We start from the raw sequence: 15,077 nt of genomic DNA, 5'->3' as shown, positions 1-15,077 counted from the left end.
TGCTACGAAACCAGGGAAATAAATTTATGAGAGGAAAAAAACGCAGCGATAACCAAGGCCGCCTGTTTTCATTTACATTTTCCTCTTTGGGGTTGTTATTATTCCTCCCTTTCCACCGAGCTGTGGGATCTCTGTTCTAGCACAGGCACGATGCTGCTCCCTGAGACACCATTAAGAGAGATGGACAAAGGCCTTGGAAAGTTTTTCTGGGAGCACAAACTCCAAAAAGAGCTGACTGTGCTGTAGCTGCGCTCGCTCCACAGAAATGCTCTTGCGTGTCCTGGCAGGAACTGCAACAGCCAATTTTAAGTCACTGTCTGAAAATGTTTTCTTCTAGAAAATTAATTCCTGAGCCTCCAGAGCTGCCCAGTAAATCTTGCTCGCAGAGCTGAATTTTCCCTTCGTGACAATTCTGTTTAATTTCTATCCTTGTCACGGCTCAGCTGGCACCGAGGGTCCTGCAAGGAGCTGCAGGTTTAGGATTATCCCGCTAGAGCTGGCAGTGTTTTCAACAGTGCTCAGCAGCAAATCAGAAATTGGTGTTCAGAGGGTAATTTTATGGACCTTTTGTGTGTCAAGCTGCCTGTGAGGGGTGAGAGGTGAGCAGGGCACCCAGGGCAGCACGGACAGTGCAGCCAGACAGGCAGGACACTGAGTCCTTTCAGCCAAGGCTCAGTCTGCTGGAAAAACGAGACCCATCACGCACCGCCAGACCACAAGGAATGTTTCTTCTTTTATTCATTCACTCAGTTTTAAAGCCATCCTGGCCTCACTCGGTGTCCCTGGCAGGGAAAGGTTCACCATGCTCCTGTCAGAGTGTCCTTTCCTGCCATTCCCCTGGGGCTGAGCGATTTCTCTGTGCTGCTGTGACTTTTCAGAGGCTGCGCTGTGAGAACACAGCTACCAAATTAATCTCCCCGAAACCCACCTACCCTCCTCCTGTGAGCAGAAAGTGGCTCTGCCAAAACACCACACTTCCCTACAGGGTGAACGCAGCAAAGGGGCACATTTTTGTTTGTACATCCACGACATTCGCTAAAAAGTTCCATTGTTCTCGTGTGTAATCTGTGAAGAAATGCACGTCCTGGAAAAGCAGCCTGTAATTTGTAGCACATGAGTGTGCTTTGGGGAAAATCAATCAAATGAACTAAGACGTGTTCTCAACTCCTAAACTAATGATCCTTCCTGTGAGCAGCATGAAACACCAGGAGAGTCCCAGATGGCATAAATCCTCCAGGTTTCAGCAAAGCTGTGACAGTTTATACTGCCTCAACAGTACCCTAATTGTGCTGCAAACTTTTTTAAGGTGGCGAGCAGTCAGCCTTCTCAAAAGCCTCCTTCTTCCCAAGCAGACCCAGAGCTAAACAAACAAGTTTACCAGGCAGTGAGAAGAGAATGCCAGATTTAATTCATAATCTTTCAGGGCTGATGTGCTTAAAAGTAAAAGCTCCGAAAATCTGATTTTTGTCTTAAGGAATGCCAAGCAGCTGCGTAGAGGCATTCAGGGCTGGGACCTGAACCAACTTCTGTTGAGGGAGGAAATTAGGACCATTTTGTTACCCTGACAAAAATGAAATCTATGAGAACAGTAATGCCTTTGCAGAAAAAAAAATAAAAAATCAATAGTTTCAGCATGTTTTTAACGTGGCAATTTACTATGGAACATCTTAACAATACCTCAGTAAATCACCAGCTGAAATCAGCAGCTGGCTTTGAATGTACAAGTACAGAACTGCAGGAGAAATGTGTAGTCAAAGCAGAGGAAATCTCCCAGAATCGTGACTTCCTCACTCCTGAAGTCATTGAGAGAGATCTGAGAGCAGACACAGGTAAGAAGCTTTGGTTTATGTAGAGAAGTTACAAAAAACACCCAAATCCAAATCTTTAACCCTCATCTGGCCAAGAACTCTTAGAGCTGCTCTCCCTCTGTGCCTCAGATTACCCATTTACAGAGTAAGGCCATTATTAAACAGTGAGGGGAAACTATTAAGCAGCCAATAGCCACAACACGATCTTCAGAGTCCTGTGTAAGCACTAAATATCATTATTCAACAGATTCTGTAAAACAAAATACAAGAAAAAGGCTATTTCTCTGTATTTTTCACATGCTGCTCTGATGACTGAGTGCTACAGACCATGCAACATTCATCTTGATTTCTGTCATTTAGCAGTAGCAACATAGACCTCACAGTGCCATTACTCACTCCAATTATATAAAAAGGGCCAAAAAATTGTTTTTAAAGAAAATTCAAGTCAACTCTTAAACCTGATTAACTCTGCATTTAACCTTCTGAAAAATGTAGAACAGGAAATCCGAATTACATAAGGAAAATATGTTCGAAAACGATCTCTGACATAATTCCAAGGTTATCTCTGGATCAAATTGTCAGGGGATAGAATTTGCAAGCAAACAGCAATAAAGCAAGGCTTCTGCTATCAGCCCTGAACAGTATCCTGATGTGTCTGTATTTCACTCTGCCTAATCCCTGCTCAGTAATTAGAGATGTTGTGGCGGCTCTGAAAACGAGAAGTGACGCTCTTATTTAATCTGTGCTCCAAAACACATCCATCAGAAGATCTGCAGCAAAGAAACTTTTTCCAAAAGGAAATCAAATGATTCATGTTTTGCTTCATTGTAAATTCTCTGTGATGGATGCTGGAATTAATTAGGGAGATGTTATGCTTAGCATCTTACACTGAATTCTCGGTGGAAGAATCTATTTAGAATCATGTTGATGATACATAAAACCTTAATATCGAATGAACAAGTTAAAGAAGTTCTAGACAACGAAATCCAGTTCTAGAGAAGTAAGTTGCCATCTTTCCTCACCATTTTTTTTATGCCTTTGAAAGCAAATGTCACCTGCTAGGATGCTCTGCTCTGTGCCAAGTCCTCCAGCTGTGGTTTGCTAGTTACAACTCCATCTGTAAATCATTTTTGAGTCAAACTCCCAAATCAAAACTTTGACAGTGTGAAGGTTACTAAAAAAACTTGCGTCTAGAAGGACACCACCCCTGGCCATTACTTGTTCTCATGCAGGCAGTTTACAGGTATTTCAATTATCTAAGATAAACAGACATTGGGATGATAAAGCTCACTGAGATGCCTTGATGCAGGAGTTATCCCCTTTTTCCTTACCCAGAGTTAGGTTAGATAAAATGTGCTAAATATAAACTGCAGAGAACACAGGATGGAACAGCTGCTTCAGGAGCTGGTGTCCACAGTATCTGGATTTTGAGGGCCCTCTTTAGAGCACTCCAGTCTAGTGCTGTGAACTTGATGCCTGTAGTGGCTGGGCTGCATGAAATGAATGAATTTATCTAAAAAAGAATTCAACTAGCACTCCTGGAGACTGCTCCACAACAGGAATCAAGCCACATTAGCTGGGCACCACCCAAGGATTGCTTCCACAGGACACTCCTGATCCAGAGGGAGATGCTGCAGGCACCCAAGGCCAACCCTTGGGAAACAGTGTGCTCCATTTCCATCAGCATTTTGTGTATATTTAGAGGTGAGAAGAGTGCTTATGACAATGAGTTTGTGGGCAGCACAACGAGAGCTGTCAGCACACGTCAGCCCCATGTCAACACATGGGTTCCTGCTACCCTTGGCGTGTTATTAATCCAGCAGATCTCTCTAATGTCTTTGTGCTGGGCTTTGCTCTGAAAATGCAGCTTGAGCTGTGCAAAGGGCTCTGCACCAACACTGCTGGCACAGGCATGGCCCTGCCCAGGGAGGGGACATGAGCCTGTCCCCTGGTGTCCCTCTCAGCTCCTCTGGACACACACAGCAGGACTCGCTCCTCAGCCTGGACCAACACTAAGCTTGGGGAGCAGTCAGGAAGGAACAAAAACAAGATCAGAAGGAAGGAGGTCCCTTGCAAGAGAGCAGATGGTGCAGAGCCCATGCAGTGCTTGTGGCTGTCCTTGTCCCCTGCACTGAGCCAGGGTCCCCCCACAACTGTGACAGGGCTTGTGCTCACGGAGCCTGACCCAGAGACCAGGACATTTCCTAACCCTGGGGTACTTGATCTCCCAGAGTTTTGGTTTTCTTAGGGTTGTTTGGTTTATGTGACTGTGCACTACTTCAGAAACGGATGTCAGCTTTCCAAGGAGGCTGTGGGGAAATTCAGGCTTATGGGAAACCTTTCAGTTCAAACCAAATCGCAGAGTTCTCACAAAACTGTCCAGACCTTTTCGCAATGATGTTACCTCACACACACAGAGTTTGAGCAACTCTGGATCATTTCACAGCTCAGCTGCTTATCTTTTTATAGTTCTGCTACTGTGGCTCCATTCTTTCCCATATGAAGAAACTTAATTAATATTTTATACCCTGACTAAATTGTGAATGTGATTTGCCATAAGAGTACAGAAAAAGGCAAATACACTTTGTCCCCTGCCAACACAAAATCCTTAACAGCTGTTTATTGCTCATTTGCAAAACATAAGAGCAATGGAATTCCATTACTTAGAGAAACTGGCTGCTCCATGATATCCTTGGCAACAAACACCAGACTTATCTTTTTGAACAATAGACTCTCAAAGTTTCTCCAGCCTACAAAAATAAGACAGTGAGGAAGACTTTTTCTTAGCTGCAAAATGCCAAACAATGGGAACTGACTCACCGTCAGCTGCATTTTGTTTCATGAAAATGAACCTTTTACTTGCTCCTTCTCTCTCCCCAAAAAAGAAATTGGCTCGCCTCAAACTTAGGGAAAAGTTTCATGCAACCATCTCCTTCACAGGAAGAGCTTTTTATTGAGGTCAAGACTTTGGCAAAATGAGAAGAAATTCAGACTGCAATCTAAGTAATGTAAGAACTCACAAACAACATTAAAGGAGTTACTTTGGTTTATGATAAACCATAGAGAGAAATCACAGAGCAGAATTTTCCATGAGTTCAAAACTTCAGCTCAAAACTTCAGTTCAAACCATTTTCCCTAAGTTCAAAACTTAAATACCAAGGAAAAAAAAAAATAATGCTGCGCTTTACGCCACAGATACTTCACATATGGTTTTAACTAAATAACTTCCAAGTTTCCAACAGCTTAAAAAAGAACTATCTGTGGCATACCAGAGAGATGCGAGCTCCTCAGAAAGTCAGGACATGCACATACCATCCATAATCTGGTTTCTATATTTAGGGAAGGACAATACCTAAAGCCCTGGAGGTCAGCACTGAATCAAGCCCAGCATATTTTCACAGACACATCTTCTAGACAGCGTTTGCCACAGTCCACTTCTCCCAAACCCACCAGAGCAAAGGTGCCACGTGAAGACCTGAGCTGGAGCTTGCACTGTTAAAAGGCAGGGTGTTCTCATACCTCAATAATCCTGTCGTGGATTTGCAGCCCTCCTTCCTTAGCAGCAGGCCCAGTGTCAACTATTTTCGAGACAAAAATCCCTTCGCTCGACGACCCATCCTGATTGTCCTTGAAGGATGAAAAGGAAAACACATTATTGTCCCTCTGCTCTGCCCTCAGCTGAGGCTTGTCCATGCCACAACACTGCACGTAATTTGAGAGAAACATTCTTCCCGATGTCTTAATATGGAGTTACTTTGTGCGAATGAGAACACCTGATATTCCAGTTTTGAAAGATTAATCAACCAGGGACAGACTTCCATTAGTGGGAAGGATTTAAGTCCATTAGGACTTAAATTAGTTGCTTGATAATCATTTTCCTCTGACTTGGGCCAGCTCAGGAGTAACTGTCATTGCAATTATTCTCACAGCAAAATCCAGTGAGACGCAGCCTACTTGCACATCAAACATAAGACAACGGTGCAATTTTCATTTTCAGGTCTGCAGCTTTTCCTCTGGAGACTTGAAAAAAAAAACCCCACAAAAACACCTTACACCTAACAAGGTATTTTCATATTCCTGTGTATTGTGCTTCTACCAGTGCAGAACAATGCCTCAGAAAGTTGAAAAACTCTAAAGAATAACTTTCAAGTGAATTCACTAGGAATAAATCATGATTAATGTCAGATTTCTGAGCAGCCAAGAAGTAGTTCTGAATGCTTTCTAGATTACTAGGACAAGGTATAATCCACTCCTTGATGTAATTAAAGTCATATGCAGCAGCTCCAGCCAACAAGCATCCCGAAAAAATACATTAGTGAGTGTGTGGTGCAGGAAACATCTGCTGAAATCACAGAATTCAAACCCAGGCTGTTAAAGTTCCATCCCTTCACCAGCACAGAGGGCTGCCTGATCTCTGGTGGGAAGGAGAGTAAATAATTTTTTTTTTTTTTTTTAATGGAAGGGTCTGAGAAAGCGACACCGTGGGTTTGATCATTTGGGGAGTGGCACTGCACCAGGATTAGTGGTGCTGGCTGTGATGATGTGCAAGAATAAACAGGCAGCGAGACAAAAGGCAGCGTGGTTAATAGACATCCATACAATCTCAATGGAAGAACTGCTCTGAAAGAATCCCAAGAGGCCCAAAAGCTTGTCAGCAACATTTTTCCTCCAAGTGTTGACCTACATGCTTCTCCCAACTGGAAAGGGCAGACATATTTTAACAATTAACATACCACGCACGGCCGGCCACCAATAATATTAAATCCAAGAGATCCAGAGTCCCGATGAAGGACCAGAGTCAGTGCTTTAGTTTCTTCACCCTACAAAGAACAGATAAACACATTCAAAACATTGTGTGTGTGTGTGGAGAGGGGTAAAACAGGACAGGTTATACTTCTACCCAGGTTTTTTTGTTGGGTTGGTTTTTCTCTTTTTTATTTTTTTTTTTTAAATCCCCTTGTAGTTTAGAGACAAACGTTTGGAGTAACTTTGCAGGAGCAGTGTCAGCAGCTCCCAGTGGCTGCTCCAGCCACCCCACCGAGCTCCAGCAGCAGAACCTCCCCTAAGATTTATGTGTTTTTTTTATTGAGATCTACAGTGAGACACTTAACAGCAACAGAAGGGGTTTATATGCAACGCTGGTTCCTGCAACTACTTGACCCAGTCATATGTGATGTGTTATGTAAAATACTCCACGTTTCCAGTAGTCAAACTCTTTGACTTTTCCAGTGCTTGGGGGGTGACTGAATCTTAGGACTGGGTCCTTGCATTGCCTCTTTCTCTTCCTGACTACCTGACATTGTTTTCAGTGACATTGTTTTCAACAGTATCAAACACAAAATTCTCCGAAGAGTTCTAGAAAACAGCATTAAACAAAACTGCTACAAATTTTGCCACAGGCCCAGAATGGCAATTGCTATTCAAAGCACCTGCTGTGCATGATTTTATTTTCTCTGGCATTTTAAAACTAGCAAAACAGAAATCTGCCATCATTGAAAAACATTATGTAAATCCCCTAAAATATGAAATACTGCAGTGAATAGTTTTCTGCATAAACAGCATACAACGAAGATATACTGGAAGGACATGGAAGATTTGGGGGGCTGTGTGAACAGGCTCTGTTATCCTGGTCTCTCATCCCAGCTTGTTCCTAACTACAAACTCCTACAAATAGCCTTTATTGACACAGGGATGCTATTTAGGCCCACTATAAAGAGAAAACTAAGTGTGTGAGCTGTTAAAGACAACTAAATGTTCACAGTATTCTCCCTTCAGTCTCAATCTCCTGTTGTTATTTACAGCACAAGAAACAACAGCAGAGCACTACAAAAACAGCAGAGCACTACAAAAATCCCTCTGAATAACAACATTTAGAGATCAGCACAGGATCAGTATGTGCATCCAGAGATGGAGATGAACTTTTCTACCTCCAAAACCATTTTCTTTGTTTTATCCAAAGGGTGAAAAAGTTATGAACACAAAAAAAGTTTGAGGAAGTTATCTTACAAGTCTGGTTTTCATACCCAATTAATGACAGAAATCGCAACAGTTACATTTGTAATTCGACGCAGATGGTTTTAGTTTGTGCATTTTTCTTCTAACATGTCAATTTGAAGTTGTCAATCAAATATTAATGTCTATTAAAGTCATAAAAAATGTCAAAGTAATCCTGGATTACTGAATTACTCCCAGAGATTGGGGGATGATAAGGAAGCCCAATTCCCTGCCAGCTTGAACTGGCAGAGCTCCACTGACCGCACACTCCCAGCTCCTCCACGGGGGAACTGCACCAGCAGCTCCACCTGAAAATGTGCTTTACAACTTCTACGTCACTTTCTGATCATTATCTTCCCTAATGATCCAGTAATAAATAGACTTGGACCTGACACAGAGCAACAGGAACAAACTCTGCCTGATTTCATTAGAGTCTGCCTGCACTTGGCAGCAGTGAGGACCAGGTGCCCAGAAGAGGACTGAAAAATGAAGTAAAATCTATTTCCCTGCAAGTCTACAGACCCAGACCTCAGACAGGATTTCAAGGAACAAATTTCCAGTCCTGTGAGACCACTTTCAAGAACTGATGATTCTGGATTTGAAAGACAAGCACATGCTGGCATGACTGTTTCCTTCTATTATCCCTATTTAAGAAGGCAAATCAATTAGAACAATCAAAAAACAATTACAACATTGCTCTCAAGACACTTTCAGTAATTAGACTTGCCTGTTTTCATTAAAGACTCCTTATGTGGCTTTGATTTGACACTTTTATACCTGGCTGAACAAACGTTAAAGCAGGTGGGATTGAATCTGCTGGATTGTGAGGGAAGAGAAACAAATAATGCAGCTTTCTGTAGGTACCTCTGAAAAACTGCTTCTGTCTACAGGGGTTTTTAAAGACATTTCCAGGTTTTTCTGGTGGCTTTTTTTCCTCCATGGCAGCTGTCAGGTTCCAGAGCTGTGCAGAACAGGCCTGGGGAGGCAGCAGCACCTCGCTCTGACACTCGGCCACTTCTGCACGTTCACATCTCAGCTCCTAAGCACCCCTCCAACAACCTTCTCCTTCTCTTCAGGATGAAGCCACGAGGCAAATGATTTTTCCAGGGCCCTGCCTTTCTCTCCAAGATCTCTTGCTCCAGAGGAGCAGTCATTAAACAGTGAGGTAACTCTGGAAATGTGGTGGCCAGGGGCCAGCCCTGCCCCGGCAGCTGCTCCGGCAGCAGACCTGATGGTTGCTGGCATGCTGTATTCCCACAGCTGAACAGAACTCTTCAATATAATTCTTGAAATTACTCTACTTCCCAGCTGAGTAATGTGCAGCTAATAGACTGCCTTTCCCTTTAGATAGCGAAGACTAATTTATTGGGTAGTGCTGTGGCTAAAAAAGGTCTGTGTTCACCAGAGGAGGCACCTCAGCTCCTTGGTCACTGGTGGAAGGGCTGCCAGCACCAGCCTGGCCCATCCTGCTTGGGGACAGGCTGAGAAAAACACATCACCTTCTTCTAAAGGACTTCATCCGGCTCTTAGGGAATTCAAATCTGTGTCACCACCATCACAGAGGTCCTGAATGTCAGATTCCTGCTGTCTGATTCTGAATGTCACAGTCTGAATGTCTGGTTCTTGCCTGGCTGATCCAGTTGAAGTCAGCCCCTGTCTCTGGTTGCCAGGAGAGCAGAAGGGTTTCCACCCTGGGCTGCAGCCAGCACTGTCAACTGCTTCCGACTCCCTCTCCCCTTGCTCCTTCCCAGAGGATTTGCTGCCTGTGTAAATAAGGGATTGGCCAGATCAGCTTATCAAGAGGTGTGCACAGTGCTGTGTTTCGCCAAGGATTAAGCTTTGTTTGAATTGTACAAGCTTTTTTTTTTTTTTTTTTCTTGATTGTTTAGACTTTGATATTTCAGGATTGACATGTCTGATCGAAGGAAATACTAATTTCGAGTCCCACTCCCTCCTCAAGCTCATCCTCAATAAGCCTCTCCTCTTTCCACCAAGGAATAAAGAGTCATTCTCTGAATAAACCTTTGAACTGTACACAGTAAAATTAAAGTGTTCCCTCGGTGATAATACACACGGATAACACAACTGGGGTCACTTAAGGCACATCTACCTGCTTAAAGGGCTCATAAAATTGTGAGATGCTTACAGATGAGTGTGTGTATGAAATATATATTTATTTATGTCTTCTCTCAGGATGGTTATGGTGGTGTTATAGGACTCACTTCAGAAAAGGTAGAGGAAAGCACAGCAAAGCTGTGATTCATCCAGCATCACAAAGAAAGTCTGCTAAGGTGAATCCTCACCTGGGTCTCCAAAGCTGCCAAAAGACCACGAATTTGGGCTTTTAAAGAATGGCCTAATGTCACTCAATATTTATTTCCCCTTTGACTAAGCATTTAAACATAAATGTACGTGGGCTTTTCTTTTGTTTTGACTACAGGATATGTCATCTGATTTATTCTGGATTGGTTCTACAGCTGCAGCAACAAGCAGCCATCAGGCAGGAAAGTCAGACAACCCTTTTTTTCTCCATCTCCTGAGGAGCCAGAACATCCCACAGTAAGTTCTGCAATCGCTGCTTGTAAGCTATGAACCCAGATTGTTGGTGCTCAGCCTACTTGTGTTTAGCACAGATCAAACTACTACATCTGAGAATGTATGAAATAAGAATAACGGTCGTAATTTAAATAATGATAGCAAATTGGGTATTTCACACTGCCATACCTCTAATCCCCGTGTTCAGGGACATAATCCTTAGGCAAATTTATACATCCTGCCGAGTGTTCCTGCACAGTCTGTGCTACTATCTCTGAGAAAATAACCCCAAACTTGGAAGGCTGCCACAGCCCCAAAGGGGGACAGCATCCCCTGCACCAGGTGATTACCACGGGTCTTTCACTAAACTCCCTGGGTCACAAAGATGCAAGTTTGCTGTCTGTGCTCGCCTGGGAGCCGGGCAGTGGAGAGCTGTTGGTGTTGGCCAGCTGCCCAAAAGGCTGTGAGAGACAAGGAATTGACTGACCGCTGGCCCAGGCTGCGGTGACTTGACACCTCCCAGCTTTCCTCAGACTGGTGGCTGCTCCAGAGAACTGCATAACAGCCCTTTGTAACGGGGCTGGACCCAGCACGGGGGTCTGGGCCAGCTGTACCCATAAATCTGATAGAGAGTACAGCTGAAAATACGTGTCAGGAACATTTGCAGCTAAGAAGGAGCAGCTCTCAGGATTACAGCAGCTCCCTGCTCTGTACAGAGCTAAAGGATGCAAACCCAGCGTTATCAGCACTTAGGCACGAAGAAGGGGAGGTGTGAGAATAAAGGAGATCAAAGCTGAGGAGGAGGGATTGGGTGAGATGGTTTCTGACAGCAGGGCTGTGTGCAGGGCTCTGCTGTCATCAGCCATGGAGCTGGAGCTGTGTGCCAGGCTCTGGGAGCACAAAGCCTCCAGAATGCCATGGCAAAGGGCTGCAGGAAAAGGGGGAGACAGAACTGTCCTGAATCCTGGTAGGACTGTGAACCCCCAATTTATTTTAATGGGATCACTAAGGTTTCAACCAGCAGGCAACCAGCACTGCTTGAAGTTTAGACCAGTTCATTCAGTATTGAAATATTTTCTGGTTTGAGTTAGGAAAACAGGGTGGATTCTGTCCTGGGTTGCTAAGAAGGTTTTTTTAAAAAGAAAGATCCTCCAACGTGAAGTTTTATTTCCTTTACACAGCTTTTAGAGCCTCGACATTACCAAAGGTGTGAATACAGATGTTTGACAGTTTTGAACAGTTTAATTCTGCTGTGTCTGTGGTTGCACATTCCAGGTCACTGGGAGGACTCGAATGTCTTCATTTAAAAGATAATTGGCTTCCAGGGCTTCCCTTGCTGGGGAGCCTCATTCCAATTAAAACTTGGGGATGGATGTAGCTCTGGCTTTTGATTCTGGTCATTTATAAACGGTCTAATTTTGAGAAGCTGAAATCAAGTTAATTTCTCCCTTCCTAATTAAAGAACCCTGCGTGACTCTGGGAAAGAAATCACAAGCACACAGCAGATGTCTAATATTTGGATGTGGATGTTACAAAGACCATGGCTGCAGATCCTGAAATATCTGGCGGGGTGTCCGAGCTGGGTCACAGTTAATCCCAAAGCCTGCGTTTTGTAGGAAGCCCTACTGTGGGACGCTAGGTGAGCTCAGGCTCTGGAAAGCATCGGGTCACAGCCGCTTCTTCCAACTCACTCCACTTTGTGTGAGTCCTGGGAGTCAATTTCTGCTGGCTTAATACCATTTCCAGCCCTGGAAATTTCACTTTTAGAGTTTTCTTGGGGGAAGAGAACCATAAAAAAAAAAAACAAACAAAAAAACAAGCAACACCGCGACCTTGCTACTTTTCAGCGCGAGTTACCTTTCGGGGTCCAGCAAACAGTGACGGTCACACTTTAAAAAAAAAAAAAAAAAAAAAAAAGTACCTATAGAAAGCGGCACATTAAATTAAACCCAAAGGATTTGCGGCCGGATGGGGCTCTCCGGGAGAAGCCCCGCACACGGCCGGGCGGAGGCGCATCCCCAGGGAGCCCGTCCTTACCTTGCCGGGGGATGCTGCTCGGGCGCGGGCCAGCGCGTCCAGGCGGGCGCTGTACTGCGTGAAGCGCTTCTGGTAGCGCAGCGCCGTCACCTGCAGCTCCAGCTGCGCCGCCGCCAGCCGCGACAGCAGCGACTGCTCCCTCTTGCCGGCTCGCAGCGCCTCCTTCTTCAGCGCCTTCTCCAGCGCGGCCGCCCGTGCCTGCAGCGCGGCGCCGTGCGCCCGCAGAGCCCGCAGACAGCCGTGGGCGCCGGCCCGGCGCTCGCCGTGGGTGAGCAGCAGCCCGCAGCCCTGCTCGCAGAGCCCCGCCGGCCGCGCCTCGCAGCGCTCCCGCATGTGCGCTTCCACGTCGCGCAGGTTGAGCACCTGGCGGCAGCCGCGGTTGCGGCACTTGGCCGGAGAGAAGTCGCAGGTCTCGGCGTGTTCGCCCAGCTGCTGCAGCGGCACCACGGCCTCGCAGCCCCGCGCGTGGTTGTCGCACTTGATGTCCAGCTTGAGGATGAGGCTCTTGAGGGGCAGGACGTGGTTGAGCTCCTTGGTGGAGATGCGCTGGCAGTTGACGGGGCAGCTGCCCTGCTGCACCACCCAGGGCAGCACGCAGCCCGCGCAGAAGACGTGTCCGCACGGCGTGGTCAGCGGGTCCTCCAGCACTTTGTTGCACAGGTTGCACTTGAAGTCGGGGTCCACCTCCCCGCTGAAGCGATCCAGCTCGAACCCCATCCTCCTTCCGCTCCGCCGCCAACAACCGAAAAAAAGGGGGAAAAAAAAAAAGCCCAGAAAAAGTAACCCGGAGCGCGGAGACGGGCCGGGGGAAAGGCGGAGAACGGAGATCAATGAGTACGAGCCGCCCGAGAGGCAGCTGAACCCCCGGCCCGGCCCGCGGCCGTGCCCCGAACCCGCCGCTCCCGGAGCGCCCGGGAACGAGCCGCGGCCGCGCCGCCGCCCGCGAACAGCGCCCGCCCCGAACCAGCCCGGCACCGCCCCGAACCAGCCCGGCACCGCCCCGAACCGGCCCGGCACCGCCCCGGCACCGCCCCGAACCAGCCCGGCACCGCCCCGAACCAGCCCGGCACCGCCCCGGCACCGCCCCGAACCAGCCCGGCACCGCCCCGGCACCGCCCCGGCACCGCCCCGGCACCGCCCCGGGCCGACACCGGCCACCGGGAGCCCCGGGGGTCCCGCGGGACAAGGCGGCTCTGTGTGCGGAGCGGACGGGACTGTGCTCCGCGCTGTGTGGTACCGGGAGCCGCGGTGGCGGAGCGGGAGCAGCGCCGGGAGCACGGGCACGGAGCGGAGGGAGGGGAAGGGGCCGCGCGTGGGGGAGCCGGAGAGAGGGAGGATGGAGGGGAGGGAGAGCGCTGGGAGGATGTGACAAGGTGACACCGGGCAAGGTGAAGGGAAGGAACAGCCTCGACTGCCGGCAGACGGGATGATTGCTCGGACACATCGCAGGGACAGGACAGGGACGGACAGGCCAGCCTGGAGCTATGGGGTGTAGCGGAAGGTGTCCCTGCCTGTGGCAAAAAGTTTGGGACCAAGGTGGTCTTTAAGGTTCCGTCCAACCCAAACCATCCAACGGCTCTGTGATGGCTTTTGGAAAGGGCGCTCATGGAGTTGCCCCTGGGGTCAGGTCCTGGGCGAGCTGCTTAGAAATTGGACTGACTTCTCAGTCCTCAGGTGAGAAATCTTACATTGCCGACGGAAAAAAAAGTGCAAACAGAACAATCTGCCAGCGTGTGAGGGGCTGAGGCGTTAAGGGTTAATGATTTGCAGAAGCAGCAGGGTGCTTTGCTGAGTCCAGGTTTGCACCCCGCAGCCGAAGGGATAGAGGAGAGCTTTGGGGTGTGGGGGGGAAAACCTCTGATCTGCCTAAGAACAGCCCAGATAAAGGGGGGATGGACACCCACCACCGTCAAATCAACCTTTGGTAAGAAACAGACCCTGTGGAGGTAATGCCCATGTCCCCCCTTCCACACCTGGCTCAGGTGTAAACTCCCTCCCGGGGGAGGTATGGGAACATTCACACACAGACCTGAGCGCTTTCATCCCTTCAGAGAACGCACAACTGGCTCAGCTATGCAGTGAGAAGGGGCCACAAACCATCAAAGATTCCCAAAGTGCCCCCGGAGTCAGGATCCACAGTGCAGCCCATGATCCACAGTGTTGTAACAGAGAAAACTCCCTCTCCAGGGGAAGTCCCTGGGCAGTAGCACCTGAATCTGAAAGTGTGCTGTCCCACCGAACTTTATGTTCCATGGATTTCCTCCACCCCTGATGGATGAAGACTGAGACCATCACTTTGACAAAAGGCCATCAAAACTGCAGCAGTCAAGTCTTGTTTCTGGATCCACAGGTGGTGATATCTTTCCACTGTCTACTCTTATCCTTCCTTCCTTCCTTCCTTCCTTCCTTCCTTCCTTCCTTCCTTCCTTCCTTCCTTCCTTCCTTCCTTCCTTCCTTCCATCCTTCCTCCCTTCCTCCCTTCCTTCCTATTTATTTTCTTAAGTGATCTCTTTATACTTTCATGTTGCTCTATTACAATAGATAAACCCCAGAACAGCTGTGTGTACCTCCTTTCCATCACAACCACATTGTTCCAAAATAAACTTGCCATACATTTTACATGAATAAAAATGCTTCATTCAGTGTCATTTCGCTCTAATCCCCCCAAGGGATCTGTGAACAAAAAGCTCAGCCACCAAGAGC

General features: G+C 47.2%; 1 protein-coding gene across 1 annotated transcript in view; it reads right to left on the bottom strand.

Moving 5' to 3' along the window:
• PDZRN3 (PDZ domain containing ring finger 3) overlaps positions 1–13,244 on the bottom strand; it is a 131,398-nt gene extending 118,154 nt beyond the window's left edge. Inside the window, exons 1-3 of the mRNA XM_066327168.1 lie at positions 12,375–13,244; positions 6,542–6,628; positions 5,328–5,435 (exon numbers count right to left, since the gene is read on the bottom strand). Coding sequence (XP_066183265.1) covers positions 5,328–5,435; positions 6,542–6,628; positions 12,375–13,091 — 912 coding nt within the window. The 5' untranslated portion in view covers positions 13,092–13,244. The remainder of the gene's footprint in view (positions 1–5,327; positions 5,436–6,541; positions 6,629–12,374) is intronic.
• Between the last annotated feature and the right edge of the window lie 1,833 nt (positions 13,245–15,077).

The sequence above is a fragment of the Sylvia atricapilla genome, chromosome 11, assembly GCF_009819655.1.
Source record: "Sylvia atricapilla isolate bSylAtr1 chromosome 11, bSylAtr1.pri, whole genome shotgun sequence".
Taxonomy (NCBI): Eukaryota; Metazoa; Chordata; class Aves; order Passeriformes; family Sylviidae; genus Sylvia; species Sylvia atricapilla.
Note: the sequence above shows the minus strand (reverse complement) of the source record. Positions and strands in the feature narration are given on the sequence as shown.